Raw genomic sequence first — 18,696 nt, forward strand, 5'->3', positions numbered from 1 at the left:
TCTGCATTGACTTTCTGATTATTGATCATATTAATAATTCAGACAAGTGGATTGGACTGTGAGAGGAGATTTGTAGTTGCCTTAGGAAAGGTTATACTTGTGATATTTAGATGAGATACAGAGAAAAAGTAGGAAAATGAAGAAACAGAGGAAACAAATTTGCACTGTAAACCAGTGAACTGGTGGGTTTTGACAGCCAGAAGTCTTACTGCTGAGTTTAGACTATAGACCACCTTTAGGTTCAATACAAGCCGCCTGCTGCTGGCAATGAGCATTATGATGGAATGAGCATTATGATGGCAGCAAAGAAGAATTTCCTGTATTGTACTGTGGATGGGCCGCAGTGAGGGTGCAGTGTGGCAAACTCCTGTGTTCTTCGAAGAACAGTTATTTGAAAAAATGGTGACCCACAAATCAGCAGACATGAATGTTTATTTTTCCTAAATTTACTTTTCCTGAAGTTTGTTTCCTATTTTTAGATATGGCTCTAAAGTATTAATGCTATTGTTGCAACGTATTAGAAGCTGTGGAGCATTAGAGATATAGATGTAATTCTGTGCTCTTTTTTGGGGGGAACAGATGGAACATATTAAAAATCTTGTAGTGGATGAAGATAATGAAGGATGCACTCCATTGCATTATGCATGCAGACAAGGTGTGGCCCTCTCTGTAAATAATTTACTCAGCCTCAACGTTTCCATCTACTCCAAGAGCAGGGACAAGAAGTCACCCTTACACTTTGCTGCCAGGTTAGTAGCACAGTCTAGGCAGTTGAAGCTGTGCCAAGTGTTTCCTTCCTATATTTTTGACATTAATTTCTGTGATTATCTTGCTAAGTTATGGGCGCATCAATACATGTCAACGACTTATAAGAGACATGAAAGACACAAGACTTTTGAATGAAGGTGATAAAAAGGGAATGACTCCCCTTCATTTGGCAGCCCAGAATGGTCACGAGAAGGTAGTTCAGTTTCTTCTGAAGAGGGGGGCTCTTTTCCTCTGGTAAGTATACATATTTCCATTCATTAAGCTGAAAAAGAATAATACATATAAATACAAATATACAGTATAAAGCATAGCTGTAAAGTATTTGTAAAACTAAGCTGCTTGTGCTTTGCTTCAGCCTGACACATAAGAGTTGTAGCTAGCTGTAAAGCCAAGGCTTCTAATCCTGAAGAAACTGAGGTTTTTCTAAATCCAACTGAGAGAAGAATATTGAACCTTTTAATGGAAAAAATGTTTTGGAAATACTACAATTGTTTCACCGTCACTTCCAGTCTTGAGTAGGGTTTCTTAGGACTGGCATTCGGCCTTGCACTATAAGTCCTGCTTTCAGGTCAAAGATCCTCAGGTCATTGGCAGCTCCAAAAAACTCCCAGGCTCACACCTGTAAATCCAGGAACCAAAAGCTAACAGTTCTGTTCCAAGGTACATGTATGTATGTACGTATTTAGGCTTATGGCATTTTTTAAATAACTGTCTTCTTAGGTTCTGTGTAATAAAAGACTTAATGAGTTCTATTATACTAAGATGAAATAACATTAATAGAAAGAGATTTGTGTGCTTATAATGTTTTGTATATGCACTATTTTTAAATGCAAAATTCCACAATATAGCCATGATCTATGCCACATCTGTTGCAAGTATTAGTAACAGAATATTGCAAGCATTGGGGTTATTTTCAAGGAAAATACAAGAAAATGGGGACAATCCGGATGTATACAGAAATTAATACAGAGATGTAATACAGAGATGAAAAGAGAGAGACCCAAGTACTGTTACTGTTACTGGGTTGAACTTTTTACTTCTGAATGCATTGATCATCACATAGCAGTTGACAGAATTTATGAGCATCTCTGCAGTCAGCATGCCAAAGAAAAGAGATTTGAGTCAAAACACCAGCCGTTTACATTTACTTTAAATTTATAATGAGGTTTTAATTCACAATTTCTAATTTTTTACCATTATATGTAAGTGATTATAAAGGCTGGACAGCCTTGCACCATGCTGCCTTCGGAGGATACACTCGCACAATGCAGATAATTTTGGATACTAATGTGAAGTGTACTGACAGAGTGGATGAAGAAGGGGTATGTGGTTATATAATATAATTTGTTTCATGTTTGCTATTACTTTTAGACCAAATGTCAATGATATGGTATTTGTGGTTTTCCACTGTGCATTACATGTGTAAATCCCATTTCCTGTGGCAAACTTTGTGCCTTTATATTTCACCACTCTTTAATTTCTTGGGGAAGTATATGATTGCTGATACCAGTATCTGGTATTATTAAGTGGGAGACAAAAAAGTTGCAAATATCCTAACAGAAAATATCAGATACTGAGTATATTAGACATGCGCCTCTTGCCCCCTTTACATTGCAAGAATATTTTAGCAATGTAGTACAAGCATTGATAATTTAAATTTAAAGAACTTACACAAATTTGAAAAAATCTGATAGCAACTGTAGCTCATTAATACATTTTCCAAAATCCATCTGTTCTGCACAGTAATTTCCAGAAAATCGTGCTCTGAAGTTTGGACAAATGCAGAGTATGTTGGGTTAAGGCAAAATCTATTTCCTGGACTGGAAGCCTCTTGTATGAACCTGCCTAACAGTTCCCCACAGTTGTGGTTTTAAAGAAGTGTTCAATTTCCAACACAGAAGCTGTTGTTAATTCCTGTAAGAACTGTTCTTGAAAACATTTAGAATTACTAGATTAGGAACAAATTTTGCCTATAAATTAATGAGAAGCCCATGTTTAGTCCTTAGTTTCCCTCAGAAAAATCTGGGTGCATTCAGAAGGCTTTCAAAAGACAGTTTCAGTGTGACTCAGTTCCTAAACCACTCATTGCCTTACTTTTATGACATACCGAAGGGGGAAAAAAAGTTTCATTGATAAAACTGTGTCTATAGATTTTTTTTGCAGATATGTTTTTATGAGCATATCCGGATATAATTGCATGCTTCTTTTCCTGGTTATCAATTGCAGGTGTTCTGTATATGTAGATACCATCATTTTTACCTATTTGTGACTTGCAGTTTGTTAGTTATAAAATTAAGTCATATTAATGAATTGGCTCTTCTTACCTAACAGCAAATTTCCTTTTCCGATTTTGCACTACTGTAGCTGTACACATAAAATAAAAACAATGTGTCTATGATCTCTATAAGAATCTCTGACAACGTTCTAATATTTCATGTTGCCAGTAAAAGTATTCAGGACTTGCAACTGAGTAAAGCATGTGGCTTTTCAATGAGGGAAAGCACTGAAACACCTTTTTTTTTTAATTATTCATGCTCTGCTGTACTGTTTGTCTGCACAGAACACAGCTTTGCACCTGGCTGCACGAGAAGGACATGCCAAAGCAGTAAGGTTACTTCTTGACTATGGTGCAAAAATTCTGTTCAACAGAGCATTAGCTTCTTTTTTCCATGAAGCAATACACAATAGGAGAAAAGATGTAGTGTCTGCTGTCATTTTGCACAAAAGGTAAGGTATACAGAAAATGCTGAACATGTTTTCCAGTGTGTTGTGTTTTGTTTGGTTTAACTGAGGTTAAGTTCTGAAAACCTGTAGTTTCATAAGTAAAACTGAGTACATATTTTTAAATTCCAGAGGTTATGTTTTGTTCTAATGAGTGCAAATGAAAAGTGACATAATTGTAATGGGCATTGGATACATGGCATGTTGTTTTGCTTATTAGAGTATTCGGATTCTGTGTTAAAAAAACATGTAGAAGCCATTAGGAAAAGAATTTTTGCCTTTCACATACTGCTTCAATACTTACATAATTTTAAACAGAATGTGAGTAGAACTGATACCATTCAAAAGATTTAATTTAAAATCCTTTAAAGTTTTGCAAATATTTGAAAATGTGGCAATTCAACTGCAGTTTAGAATATTATATGTTACAATATAGTGGAAGCCCCCCTTTACATCTTGACTAATGATCATATCTTTTTGGTAAGAGTTGCAGGAAAGTACTTTATTGTATTTATTATTACTTGCCTAATCTTGTAAGCCAAGATTCCAGCCTTAGTTCCAGTTTCATATTTTTTAGAAGGTCTTAGCATGCTTGAAACATTTCTGATTATTTGACAACAGAAATTAACATGAGTCATTCTTAGAGAAGCATCCAGAGTATTACAGTGTTACACTCCAAACAGTTGATTTTCCATTTAATAGTATATAAAAAAGTTATATATTATGATTTCCAAGATAATATCTTGAATAAAACTCAAATAGTCTACAAGTAGTTAATCTAAAATAGAAGAAACTAATTCATTATCCATTATTTTTGCAGATGGGAAGAAGCTGTTGTGACATTCTCTCACTATTCCAGTGCCAATAAGTGTCCGTTGCTGGAAATGGTTGAGTATCTTCCTGATTCATTTAAAGTGAGTTTTCTGCACATATTAAAGGAATAATTGCATGAAATAACCTTAGTTACATTGCATCATTTGCAATTGTTTTTCTCTTCCTGTCTTCAGGAACTTGTATTATTATAAAATATAAGCTATATTAATTCACAAAATTAGTTCATTGTATCTTAGTGAAAATGTCAGTTTGTCCAGTTTAATTTCTTCATTAAAAATTATTAGAAAAGTTCTTATTTTCCTGAAATCAGTGGAGTTATAGAAAAATAAAAGTAATATAAAAAGGCATATGAGTGTGATGGAAATTGTAAGAGAAATGGCTTCAAAACCTCTTCACATATTTTCACCCTCTCAGCTAACTTAAATGACACTACGAAATGCTTTTTAATAATGTTGCAAGTGACTTGGTATGTATATATTCATTAAAGAGTTCACACTTTATATTTGTAAACTAGCATATAGCCTTGTAAACTGCATAGTTTATATTTAACTCTTGCATGTAAACTATGGAGTTTTATGTCCTCAAAACATACATTATAAAATATGACTGAATCATCACTTGTGTTAGGTGACTGTTGTATTTGAAGGTCATTTTATTTTGGTCCAAACACATTCTTTCTGTTGAATGTTACCTGTATCACAATAATTCCATTTTCTGTTCATCTGTCAAGCTGGTGTTGGACAACTGCATAATTGAGTCATCAGAGGAAAAGACAAGTCGAGACTTCTATGTAAGTAGATGAAAAAATCTGGCAAAGTACACAATGTGTATACTTTAATGTTTATGTCAAGTCCATGTGGGTAAAGGTACACTTTGGATGACTATCAGATCCACACAGAAAACACTCCATCAGTCCAAATGGCTGATCTTATTTTATCCTTTGGGCTGTAAATGTCTTTGAAGTTCAGTTCTGTAATATTCATGCTTATGCATGTTAACAAGTGTAACCTGAAACTTCAGAAATCCATAAGCTGTATCATTACTGTGTTAAATCTTGCAATCCAGATGAGTATCAGAGGTTATCGGTATTTCAGAATAGTGTGAAAGAAGACATAATATCTGTTTATGCATATCAAAAGCACACCTGTCACAACTACTACAGTTACCATCAATAATTCAAAGTCTGTGTTTCTTTTTTTGTAAATTTTTATCCAAAATCTTAAGCAGTAGATTGCCTTTAAAATGGTAAGGAGGCATGAATGTTCTACAGTTACGTTACCTTTGAAAACCACCTTCTCCGTTATTATATTGGATTGTGTCCACATCATGAACAAAAGACTTCCAAATTTTCTGCTACTGTACATTTTCTTTATATTGTGTTATCAAATCCATATAACTTTTAAATACAAGCTTTTCTTCAACGGCAGCATTAAAACAAATTAGAATTATGAGAATGAAGTTTTAAAATGGTAACATTTTAAGAAGAAATACAGACTTTTCATTTTACAATTTAAAATGGCTGTTTATTTAATGTGTCTTGATAGCATGTGTTCCCTGGCAGAGTAGTTAACAATGGCTAAACATCACTGTTCTGATTACTTTGACACAATAGGCCTTTTTTTAATAAAGGATAGCCTTTTTTATGAAAAATGATCCGAGTCTTAGATTATCATTTGCATCACATTTAAATGCTGGTGTATGTATATTACACAGATTGAATACAACTTCAGGTATCTTCAGTGTCCCTTGACACTTAACAAGAAAGTAAAGGATGGTGAAGATATTTTCTATGAACCACTTATCACTTTAAATGTAAGTTCTCATTTTCTTCTGACATCATTCCCTGCTGCCTTGCTTTAGATAAAATGTAGGGGTTTGAATTTTTCATATTTCTTCTTTATATTTTAAGTATGTTGGAATGAAATATGGGCCAAAGTTCTTATGGTCTAAGTAATAAGCTTGGTCTTGCAGGTATAGTTGGAAATTTTAAAGCTTGAGAGAGACTAACAGAGCAACAAGAGAGAAGCAGAATGCTTTAGCAGTCAGAGAAGGCAGAGTGCATAAACAAAAGAACTTTGCAATGTCTTTCAGACATTTTACTTTTCATTAGGCTAATATTAAGGTAAAGAAGGTGGCTTTTCCACGTTTGTAAGCATTCTACCTACCTAGATGAGTTAAGTTTGATCCTTATACTTTCTTGTTTTGTAGGCCATGGTACGCCACAATCGAATGGAGCTACTCAGTCATCCTGTGTGTAAAGAATATTTGCTTATGAAATGGTGGGTCTACTTTAATGTAAATAAAATATAACTTTGCAAATCAGGATAAAGACTATTGTGCCTGAGAGTTATTTATTAAAATGTATGTATTTATAATGTTGTCTGAGTAAATGTCTTTTCCATAAACCTCTCATAAGCATGTTTAGAGTACAGTGATGATTATCATATAGAATGTAGCGTAGCATTTAGTAAAGATTCTTTGATACTTACAGCAAAGACAACTATTCTGTTTGTTTCTTCTTTATTGCAAAAATATTTCATAGGATTGCCAAGTCAAAAAAGAATGGAACAGTGTGTCAAAATGGTAGATATACTTTTGCCCACATAAATCTTGATGAACATATTCATCACAAAGGGATGTTTCAAGAAATGTTTATTTCCTCATCTTGAAGACATTGTTGGCTGTTAACATTTGAATGCATGCTCTTCCAAATTTTTTAAGTGTTGTAACTTTAACATTCTCACTTCCAAGGATGGCCTATGGATTTCGAGCACATCTAATGAATTTAGGCATATATTCTCTTGGTCTCATCCCACTGACTCTTCTGGTCACTCACATACAGCCAGCAAGACCTTTGAATGGAACGGAGCTCTATGAAGCAAGGCCATTAGAATATGAGGTACTCTTCTTATTAGTCATGATGTGTTTAGGATTTTTATAGCAAAAAGTTATGATTATATAAATAATTTCTAGAATAATTCATGATCTAGCAACTCTAAGGAATAGAATTAGAGTGTGTATTTTCAAACATTCAGCAGCAACTTCTATAAATAATTTTCCTTTCTCATTTCTTATTTTTAATCTTTTCTGAAAAATTTACATGTGGTACACGGTTACTCCAGTTTGTTCTCTGAAGTAAATATTTATTTAATATTGAGGAAAAAGTACTAATATGAGAGAAAAACAGGAACTCAAAAAGGATATGCTAGTAGAAATATGAAATAAAATAAACTCAAGGGATATAAAAGGTTCAGGAGGATATCCTGATATGCGAAAAAATTTGGAGAATCATGTATGCAGCCCAGCTCAATCCAGTAAGTGTGGGATTCTTGAAGAATCAGTAACCAGAAGAACTAGCAAAATTCCAAGCAGTCACGCTTCATTAGCTCACTCATCTTCCTGGTGTAAGATAGGAGAATGAAAGGAGCTGCATGCAATAGACAGAGGAATAACTCAGACTGACTCAGGTCTTGGAATCATCAGAGACTGAGGGGAAGAAGTGTAGCTGGAAGAGGGGAGCTGTGTCCTTCAGTGAGGAGTGATGCCAGCTGGTGGAGAAGCAGTGCACTACACAGAAGCTGTGAAGCTGCCTGAGAAACTAGAGCAGCAGCAGTGTATATGAAATGCCATGCACTGGAAGACAGTGTCCTAATGACCCAGCAATAGGAATGGAGTGGGGAATGCCAGCTCTGCAGAGCACACAGTGTTACCAATGTGGTGGTGTACTCCTAAATCAGGTGAGAGAGGAACATCACAATGGGGCAGGTGCTGATAAGTATTCTAGCACCACTGAAAAGTGAGTGTCATGAATTTGTGGTCTGCCTATGAAATAACAAACCCCTCAGATGGGGAATTTACTTTACAAGTTACTTGTTAATATGAAGTCCACTATTGCAATTCATACCTATAGAAGACTTTGCACAACAAAGTTGTCTTTGCCTACACTGCTTGTGAGGGGAGACATCAAAGGGAACAGCCACATACGGATGCCAGGACCTCCAATTTCTCCAAAGACTCCTACTGCCTTTCCAGATACTACAATATAATAGTGATGTTACAGAGAACAGATTTCTCTTTATGTTCATCCAGTAGTAAAACATACTGAACATGTGGAAGAGAGGTTGTGATTTCAGTTCCCAAATGCAAATATAGTAGTAATATGGAAGCTGTGCAGTAATTCTTTACCATGGCAAATCTCAAACTTTCATACTTGGTTTGAATTGCTTACATACAATACACATAACATTAGTGAACCAGAATTTAGATAGTAATAGGTTTATATGAAGAAAATTAAGAGTTTCTGAACTTGTTATTATAATTTATATGTAATAGGTAGAGCTGAAATGAACATTCATGTAGTTTGTTTTGTGTTCTGTTTTTTGTTTCAGGACTCATACTTTACAAGGGTGTGTATGTGTTTAGTTTTAATTATGAGTTTACTTGGAATCTGCAAAGAAATATTTCAACTGATTCAGCAGGTAAATATGTAGAGAAATAACATTAATCAGACAATGTGCTTACATAACTGTTTGTATGATATTGAAGTAAATCTGATTTTTCCCTATTTAGAAGGGAAATGACAATTTATACAAGATTAAAATTGAGAAGATTTAAATACTGTGTTGAATCCCTTAATGATGGAAGATTTATAAATGTGTATCTGTCTCTCTTAAATCCTAGAAACTGAAATATTTGTTGGATTACTCCAATCTACTGGACTGGACAATTTATACTACAAGCATAATTTTTGTGTCTTCTTTATTTATTAATACACCAGCTCATTTGCAGTGGGAATGTGGAGCAATTGCTGTGTACTTGTCTTGGATGAACTTCTTGCTTTACCTTCAAAGGTAAAAATTATTTGTGTGCTTTATAATAAAATACTTTAAATATTTTCAGATATTTTACATATCCTAAACAGCGACAGTTCAAATTTGATAGTCCCAGTTTGTATTTTTTTTTTCATGCTTTACAGGTTTCCATGTTATAACCACAGGAATTTTTTAACCTAATGAACTGAAAAGTCTGTTGCAGTGTTTTTCATGTAGAGCATCACAGCATATGTAATGGCAACTAAAGAAATAATATTATTTCTTTTAATATTAACTAAGCAAAGCCATGAATGTATCTTTTTAAAATCATCTTTCATTATACTATAGACACTTTGCCTTTAAAAATACCCTAAAACCCAGAAGGATATGAACTACAAGAGGCATAAAAAGTCAGATTTTATAAGCAATACTTTGGAGAAGATAAATCTTGTATAATTTTACATGTTAAATGACTCACCCCACTACTCTACACCATAGTGTCCTGTAAAAGGATTAAAATGGATGATATTATTTCTTCAATTGAGATAGGTCCTTCTATTGCCATTCATTATTTTAATATTGTCACTGTTACAATAGTTTCCAAGAGTTATGAACTGCAGGAGAGCTGGGTGGAGGGAAAAAGTAGTGTAGGTGTAGTGCTTAAGACTAATAAACACACTTGTGTCTGAGTCAGACTGCATGTGGTAACACTGCATAAATATTCTGATTCTTATTGTATGTATGAACTAATAACCCCCATGACGTCTTGCAGACAGACAAACATGACATTTGCTGAGTAATTTCAGGATCATTTTACTGTAGTAGGGATATTTAAGGACAAGGTTTGTAAACAGAGCTAACATCAAATAGAATACCTTTATGGTACTGCCTCTGCTGCAAACCTTGTCCTACCTGTGTCTGATGATTTAGATGACTAACGAATGGGTGTGTCCTGTCTGCTCTGGGCAAAATGAGCGTTGAACCTAAACAGTAAAAAGTAAACACATGATTGCTCAACCTTCCTGCTACTGCTAGATGAAATGACTCCCTGGCCTAAATATTTTTCCATGTGTGTAGCAGAAGAACTCTACACATGATTTTTCTAACTCATTCAGCCTGTCTTTTCCCAAAGCAACCTGCTATTCCATTGACTTCAATGAAATTTTGCCCAATAAATGCCTAATAAATAAGAGATCAGGTTTGGTTTATTTCCAGCTTGACCTTTGCAGTCTTGCACATGTTTCAGGGTGAAAATTGTGGAGGCATTTTCACAGTTCCTATTGTTGTGGCATAAAACAATCACCTGCTCCGCGGATCTGAGGGAGGACACAAGTTCCCAAGTTCCGACTTGGGGTAAAAGTAATTTAATCTGCTCTACGTCAACTCATGTTCTGAGACTTAGTCTTTGTGTTAGTCAAGAATGGGAGAGGCTTGCCAGGTGACAGACTGATGTTGGAAACACAAGTGTCTTAAAATTATGCTACTCTCCTTCTCTTCGCAAACAATGTGTTTCTTTTTGTTTGCTTGTTTTTCATAGTATGTACTGTATAAAAACTACATATATGTAGTTTGTTTCATACTTTGTAAAGAGCAAAATCTTTTCAATCAAACATCTGACTGATGGATTATATGGCCAGTTGTCCTTTGCTCTGGTTGCTAATTTGCTTCTAGAAGCAGAAAAAGAAGTTGGATAATTTCCTAATGTTTTAGTCTGAATGTAACAGTGGTACAATATTTTACTGTCTATGACTATGAAGAGAATAAATGTTGTCCATGAAAAATAATATCTTGAAAACTGCTCTGGTGCATTAAAATACAAGATTATGCAGTTAACTCTTTATGTAAGTAGGATCACTTCCACTCTTTTGGATGTGAAACTACAATCAGTTTGTACCATCTCAGAATGTCTCAGAGAGGCAAAATGTCTCTTTCATGGATGAAAATCAGCATTACTTACTGCCTTATGTAAACAACTGCAAGGGACTCTAACCAGTAAGTTAACAATTTAGGGGTGAACTTGGCAGTGCTAAATTAATGGTTGGAGCTATTCCAACCTAAATGATTCTGTGACTGATTCCATATCTTTTTTGTTTACTGATTGCACAGATTTGAAAACTATGGCATCTATGTTGTGATGTTCTGGGAAATTTTGAGGACTTTGATTCGGATAGCTGTGGTTTTCTTCTTCCTGATACTGGCCTTTGGACTGAGTTTCTTTGTCCTTTTGGGTTCACAGGTTAGTTGAATCACATAACTAAGTTTTTATCATAAATATTATCTTTGACTAAAGCGTCTCAAGACGTTATTTACAAATTTCATCAGTTTAGTTTTTTTCTTCACTTTGTTATTCTTTTTGCAGCAAACATATAGCACACCTCTGCTTTCTGTAATGAAGACATTTGCAATGATGCTGGGAGACATTAATTACCATGATGCATTCCTGGATCCTTTACTAAGCAGTGAATTACCATATCCATTCCTGAGTTACACAGTTCTCATTATATTTACACTGCTCATTCCAATCCTTCTTATGAACTTGCTAGTAAGTAAATTACTTAGTAATTCAAAAGATGGTTAAGGACATGTTTATATACAGTTCTAGCATATAGAATTACTTTAGTAAGTGACATTCATTCATTTTTTAATAAATTGAAACTTTCAGTAACATATTAAAAGGTTGCCTTACCCTGGACTTGTTTTCCATCCTTTTTACTGTTCTGAGTATTTTCCCATAATTCACTTTTGCAGGCAAGGTAATCTTGTGTATCTTTAGGTAGAAAATGTGATGGAATTTGAATTGCAGCTGCAATGTATTCTAAGGTCTTGATAAGGGAAACTGAGGAAAAATGATTTCTGTGCAACCCCTTGTATCAAGACCTAGCACTAAAAATAATCCAATTTAAAAAAAAAAACCAAACAAACCAAAAACGAGCCCAAACTTAGATCTCCATTGCACAGAAAACAGCAATCAGCAGAAGTGTTAGAACTAACAAGCCTGACCTGAACAAAAAGAATCAGAAAACACGAGAATGGTGAGAAAAGGGGAAAATAGGTAATATATCTTTAGTGATATTCCTTTGAACATTATTTATTTTCAGGAAATAAATTTTTTATATGAGCTGGGCAATAAAAATCAAACAATTATATTTTTCATAAAGATACTTATTACTGCTATGATCCTGTTCAATCTAGAGAATAACAGATTTCTTAAGATTGCAGAAATAATGAAGAGTCAAAAGGAAGGGATGTTACTCTTGACAAATCTTTGAAGTAGCTCTTTAGTGCCTTCCTGGGAGACAGAGAATCATCATTAATAATGCTTTCTACATTTCCTGATATGTATTTTGAAAATATGAAAAAATGTTCCTAAATTCAAGTGAAAAAAGTTATTTGAAATTTAGAGTATTTTTTAATTTAAATGTTAATGAGAAATACATTTGAAATTACAGACTGTGAAAAAGTAGATAATGAAATCTTTCTTGATGTTTCTAGATTGGTTTGGCTGTTGGGGATATCGCTGAAGTGCAAAAATACGCTGCACTCAAGAGGATTGCAATGCAGGTAAGTAATACCATAGAAAAATCAAGTATTGGAAGTAGATATCATTGTTAGAACACCATTTAGATAATTAGTTGATTTGTCATCAGCATTCCTAACTCACACCTTAGGATCTGTATAAATTGGTGAGCATGGCATCTTGTTTTCAGTCATATGAGTCATTGTAAAGAAAGTGTGCAAGCAGATGGATTTTTAAGGAATTTTTCAACAGTCAGTACAATGAATTCTGAGTTGTTCCAAGAACAGAATCTCAAAATTGGTAAATGCAATGCTTGAAATTGGAGAATTGTCTTTTGGTAGAGAACTTACGCAGTGGAAAGAATGTTAATATACACAAAAATCAAAAGAACACCAAATTCATTCTACTATCCTGAAATCTCATTAGCTATGAGTGCACATCCGTGTGAAATAATTAATTGTGCTAAGATGATATTGCTATACTGCTTCAACTATGTAGTTTCAGTGTCTGGGCTGGACTGCTCAACTATTGTACCATTGTTTGCAGTGTGGACTGGTACTAGTGCTTTGAATATAATGGCATGATTGATATTTCATATACTGTGCATTTCTCTTAAGGAAATATAACTCATTTTAAATGCAAAACTACATTTAGGTTAATCTTCACACCAACTTGGAGAAGAAGCTACCATTTTGGTTCTTAAGTCGGGTGGATCAAGAATCAATCACTGTATATCCCAACAGGCCAAGATACTGTGGATTTATGGTAAGACGGTGAATATTAAACAGAAGAATTCTTACCAAAATGGGGTATGATTGACTTTGTACGTACATTGCTAAGAACCTTGTATTAATATGACTCAATCATTAACTATCATCAAGGGAATTGTGATTAAACATTGACTAAGGTCAGTGAAAATGATAAATCAGTTTGAGTGCAGCTGTATTCAGATATAATTAGTGTTTGAATACTCAGTGGTCTGTAACTTTATTAAGTAAGACAATCTACAAAATATGTGCAGATAAAAAAAATAGGATTACTCCTTTTTGCCATTTCTTCTTTTATTTGTTTACTTTTCATTTCTGCTGTTGTTGGTAGACTGAATTTTCTAGTAAAACAAATTTTGCAAAATAAATGTTTAAATATGTAAAAAAACCCATCATAACAAAACCGCTTTTCAACATTTTCCATTCCCCTATTTAGGAATTTTAGGCTATTTTCAGGCTATAATACTTTTATTTCATTTTGGTTCCATGTTTTGTTTAGAGTGTGTTCCAGTATTGCTTTGGTTATGAAGACTCTACGACATATGCACAGAGCCCTGATACAACATTAGAACTGGAAGTTCTGAAGCAGAAATACAGGTATTTGTTGTGTTATTTTGCTGATGTAAAAATAAGTAGAACTACATTTGTAGTATTAGTTCTATTTTTAAAAGCTTTCTAAATCTCCATGCTGTACCTAAAAAGTAAAATTTCATGTATCCAGTGTCCTTAAGTAAGCTCCTTCATTATGGCAGCTTTGTATTTTATGTTTCATAATGCATTTGCCTTCAGAATTCTGCTGTGGTAGAGAAAGTTTTATCCTGTGGCAGAGAAAGAGGACAGGCTTGTGTTGTGGTTTAACCCCAGCTGACAGCTAAGCCCCACACATCTGCTTGCTCACTCCCCGTGGTGGGATGGCACAGAGAATTGAAAGAGTAAAAGAAAACTCAGGAGTTGAGATAAAGTTCAGTAGATAAAGCACAAGCTGTGCACAGAAGCAAAGCAAAACAAGGAATTCATTCACCACTTCCCATGGGCAGGCAGGTGTTCAGACATCTCCTAATGGTGCCTTGGTAAGACAAACAACAAACTTTCCTTCTTCTTTCCCCAGCTTTACATGCTGAGCATGATCCCCTATGGTATGGAATATCTCTATGGTCAGATGAGGTCAGTTGTCATAGCTGTGTCCCCACCCCAACTCCCTTGTGCACCCCCAGCCTCTTCACTGATGAGGCTCTGCAAGAAGCAGAAAAGCCCTTGATGTCCTGTTCAAGAACTGCATAGCAATAAAAAAAAACATCTGTACATTTCCACAAATCCAAAACGTAGCCCCATGGCAGACACTGAAGAAATTTATCTCTACCCCAGCCAAAACCAGCACAATTTGTTGCTCATTTATGTAAACTGAAGTAATGGAGATGCATTCTCATTTCAGAATTAGAGATTTGTATATGGAGGTATTCAAGGGTTATTTTGAACTCCTAAGTGATGCAATTTCAATTGGTTTGCCAGTATACACAATCTGTTACTGACTTTCCATTGGTCCAATGGTAAATCAGCTTCAGATTGTTTCCCCAGCAATGGATTGATGTCCTGATTCTCCCTTGAGCAAATCATCTGTTTCCCAAAGCCTTGGAAGAAAGTCTTTATACTTTCTTCCACTTACTCATCTTATTGATATGACCATAAGAATAGTTTCAAAAAAGCTTTTTGTGAAAGTACAGATAGAAAAACATGTTCTTTCTCACTCAGTCTCACTTTTCCTTGCACTTTTCTTCTCTCCCTTTCTTTTCTTTCTCTATTTTGTTTTTTAAATCTGCCAAACTTTTGTCTCCCTGCACATATTTTGCCTGAGGTTTTTTTGCATGCAAGACTTAGTGAGAGTTGAAGGGGCTGAGAGTACACCCTCCAGATGCAGGCAAACCATGGACTTTAGCAAATCTTTCTTCAAATCCAAACTACATCAACACATTATAAACCAGGATAGAACATATTCTTGTTTAGCAGGGGGTTTTTCCTACAGAAAAAGGAAGAAAACTATAATTTTATAAAATCATTTGGAATAGAATAACTTATGACTATATCACTATGGAAAGTTATATTTACTGCTCTGCAAATATTAACTGAAAACTTTTACTGTGTTGCCAGTATGGTTTTATTGTCAGATTTCAAAAGAGAGTTTGGTTGCTACTGGAGTCAGTGCTGAGTGTATATATTTTTGAGGTTTCATTTGGGAAAGGTTTTTTTTTTTTGCTTTGTATATATTCTTGTGATTTTCAAATATTTTAAGATGTGTCAACATTTTTGTTAAAAACTGACAGACAAACAAAAACCTGTAAAAACTTACCTCTAAAGACCCAAACTGTTCTTCACAGAGAACCTTTTCAGTCACAATGTAGATTTCATGTTGTAATTTTGTCAGGCTAAACATGCTGATGGGTAGATTTTCAAAACGCTAGTTTGGTAGTTTTATGGAGATACTTTCTAGACACATTTCCCATTTCTTTCATTGTTTCTTGAAAGATAACAGATGCTGTGCTGTCTGTGTGGTGCTACTTATGTTAACTCCTTATTTGCATCAATTGCATTTTGGATAGCATTTTTAGAGACATCAGTAAGTGCCTCATCAGTATTTCTCATATGCTGTAAAAATTGTTTTGAATTTCACTATATATCTGTAGATGCTTAATTGCCATTGCAATGCTGACCCTTTTTCCTTGTCAGACAAGAAAAAGTTACTTTTCTCAAGAACCAGGAATTTGTTCTTTAATCAAATTTCCTGAAACCTGGAGAAGTACCACAACTTGATGAATAAATCTATTCCAAACAATAGTTTTTGCTAGCAGAACAGTTAAGTACTGACAGAAGTGTGCCGTTAACGCTGTCGTGTCTTTCTATCTGTAATTTTAATAACTTAAATGTCCCTTGAAATCAAATGACAAAATCTGATGTGTGCTTTTTGTTTTTTTTTTAGGCTCAAAGACATATCAACATTGTTGGAAAAGCAACATGACCTCATTAAATTGATTATCCAAAAAATGGAGATAGTGTCAGAGGCTGAGGATGAAGATAGCAATGATTTATTTCAGCACAAATTTAGGAAAAGGCAGTTAGAGCACAAGAATAGCAAATGGGATACAGTGTTAAAAGCTGTTAAAACAAGTGTGCCTAACCCAAGCACAGAAAAGAACAATAGCTTCTTCTAGACATGGCTATGATATCATGTTGCATTATCATTTTGGTTTACTCATTTAGGGTCACTTCTCTTACTGTCTTTGCATAATGTTAATGTGATACGTCATGTATTCAAGTACAAAAGAGGCCAGATCCGAAAAGAGGATGCAGGTGCTCAAAACAGTGTTTAAGGAGACTGAAGATGCCTACACCAAAACTGTGGTCCTGAAGGTGACTGTCTTATCAGGAAAGTGCCTAACTCACCAGATGCCAACCTTGCTGTCCTGACAGTTCCCAAGGCTTCTGTTTAGATCCAATCCTGGACTTGGCCCTAGTACACTTAGGTCTATATGTAATTACATTACTTTCTGTTACGAGTATTTTTAGTATTTCTAAATATTTAGAAATTAGACTCTAGTCATTTAGTTTTAAGTTGTTTTGAGAGAACCAATGGACTTTATGTAACTTAAAGAAAAAGTACAAAAATAATCTGACAGAGGTTGGAAGTTTTGCTGAGTAGGGGCTGCAGGATCAGGCCTGAAAAAGTAAGAAATAGAAGATCATGAAGTTGTAATGTAAGGGAAGAACTGTTTTCTTTTCTAGACTCAGAAAGATCATTTTTACTGGCATGCATATAGCAATGATAGAATGACATGTTTAATATTATTCATTACAACTTGCTGCCCTTATACTGCTAATGTGATTTTGACCTTCCTGATAACATAAAACTGACCTTGCTACTTTGATCTGCACTTTGGTTTTATTATTTATTTACTGGATATTCAATGCATTATGTAATATGCAATAATATATCAAAAGTAGAACTAAACATAAATTAAACTGTGTTTAAGTACATGAGTATGTTTGCTTCAAAACCAGTGCTAATAAATTAATTATGACTATATGTGGTATTAATGCTCTGTGGTCTGCTTTTGAATTCAGATGTATCCTTTGAGAACGTAATACACATTAATTCTTCACATAAAGAACAATTATTATTCCTGTTTTAATATTTAAAAGGTAGCCACCAGGAGGTAACTCACACTGCACAGAACTTGTCCAGTCCTCAGAAACACAGGAAGATGCACTCCAAATTAGTGTGACTTCTGCCTAAAAATTGCCACAGAGGACATGCTGTTCAGCAGGGAAGATTTTTTTCTCACCCAACAGGTCCATCCCAGCTTTGAGAATTTAAATCCTTGCCTGGTAAAACATAGAAATGAGGAGGCTATCACTGCACCTTCTACTATGCTTACTGGAGTGAACAGTTGCTTAATACCACATGGTGAATGACAGTCAGAGATTCAGGAAGCATTTGAACTTTTATTTCTTTCCATCATGGTTCACTGATACCTTTGAATCCTGTGGCATAAATCTTTGCCAGATGTAGCTGAAGATGTTTGCTGTTAAAATTAAAGTTCTCTTCTGGGTTTACCTCCCAGAATCTGCACAGGCAGTTTGCATTTAAATGTGACTGTAACAGTTCAGTTAAGTTTTCAAACAGCAAACTGGGGGCATAAACATTCACACTGCTGTGGCACTACATCCACTGATGTACTTCTGTGTGCCCCAGAGGCCCCGTCCTTAAGTCTGCTTCTGGATTACATTCTAACTGACCTGTAGAAATCTGGTGTGTACCATCGCTCTCATGCACCCAGGTGGAAAGAAATGCATTGCTCAGGTAGTGCAGCACACCAGTGTCTCCGCTTTTAGCTTGGCAAGAAGGGTGTGAGGAATGTGTGCTGCAACATGCGCCATGTCTGCCCTGCAGACTTCTGCAGGCTTCTCTGGTGAGAAACAGTGAAAGAGGGAGAACAAGCAGAGACAGTCAAGAAAGTAGAAATAAAACTGTAGTCACTGAAATTTGAGTTATGACCTGGGATCTGTTCTTGTAAATTAACTCTCTTCGGGTTTTCTGGGCTGCTGTGCATCTGCAGCTCCCTCTGTCAGTGGAGTAGTGCCCAAGTTCTCAGGATAGGGCCAAACTTGAAAAACGTAAATGTTTTTTGACAAAAGTAATTTTAAATTCCTGACAGTCCGTGCCATTAGCACTAGATGGCAGTGAGTGATAGCACTTTCGAGTAAGTAAATAGGCAAAGTAAGGCAC

The 18,696-nt window shown here is 35.0% G+C and overlaps 1 protein-coding gene across 1 annotated transcript in view; it reads left to right on the forward strand.

Moving 5' to 3' along the window:
* Nucleotides 1-17,483, forward strand: part of TRPA1 (transient receptor potential cation channel subfamily A member 1) — a 31,467-nt gene extending 13,984 nt beyond the window's left edge. Inside the window, exons 11-27 of the mRNA XM_071553083.1 lie at nucleotides 580-749; nucleotides 838-1,002; nucleotides 1,976-2,090; nucleotides 3,329-3,495; nucleotides 4,310-4,403; nucleotides 5,054-5,113; nucleotides 6,037-6,135; nucleotides 6,532-6,602; nucleotides 7,075-7,222; nucleotides 8,712-8,801; nucleotides 9,004-9,173; nucleotides 11,241-11,370; nucleotides 11,494-11,676; nucleotides 12,627-12,695; nucleotides 13,306-13,416; nucleotides 13,918-14,015; nucleotides 16,390-17,483. Of these exons, the coding sequence (XP_071409184.1) occupies nucleotides 580-749; nucleotides 838-1,002; nucleotides 1,976-2,090; nucleotides 3,329-3,495; nucleotides 4,310-4,403; nucleotides 5,054-5,113; nucleotides 6,037-6,135; nucleotides 6,532-6,602; nucleotides 7,075-7,222; nucleotides 8,712-8,801; nucleotides 9,004-9,173; nucleotides 11,241-11,370; nucleotides 11,494-11,676; nucleotides 12,627-12,695; nucleotides 13,306-13,416; nucleotides 13,918-14,015; nucleotides 16,390-16,621 (2,172 nt within the window). The 3' untranslated portion in view covers nucleotides 16,622-17,483. The remainder of the gene's footprint in view (nucleotides 1-579; nucleotides 750-837; nucleotides 1,003-1,975; nucleotides 2,091-3,328; nucleotides 3,496-4,309; nucleotides 4,404-5,053; nucleotides 5,114-6,036; nucleotides 6,136-6,531; nucleotides 6,603-7,074; nucleotides 7,223-8,711; nucleotides 8,802-9,003; nucleotides 9,174-11,240; nucleotides 11,371-11,493; nucleotides 11,677-12,626; nucleotides 12,696-13,305; nucleotides 13,417-13,917; nucleotides 14,016-16,389) is intronic.
* The last annotated feature ends 1,213 nt before the right edge of the window (nucleotides 17,484-18,696 follow it).

The sequence above is a fragment of the Pithys albifrons genome, chromosome 4 (genome assembly GCF_047495875.1).
Source record: "Pithys albifrons albifrons isolate INPA30051 chromosome 4, PitAlb_v1, whole genome shotgun sequence".
Taxonomy (NCBI): Eukaryota; Metazoa; Chordata; class Aves; order Passeriformes; family Thamnophilidae; genus Pithys; species Pithys albifrons.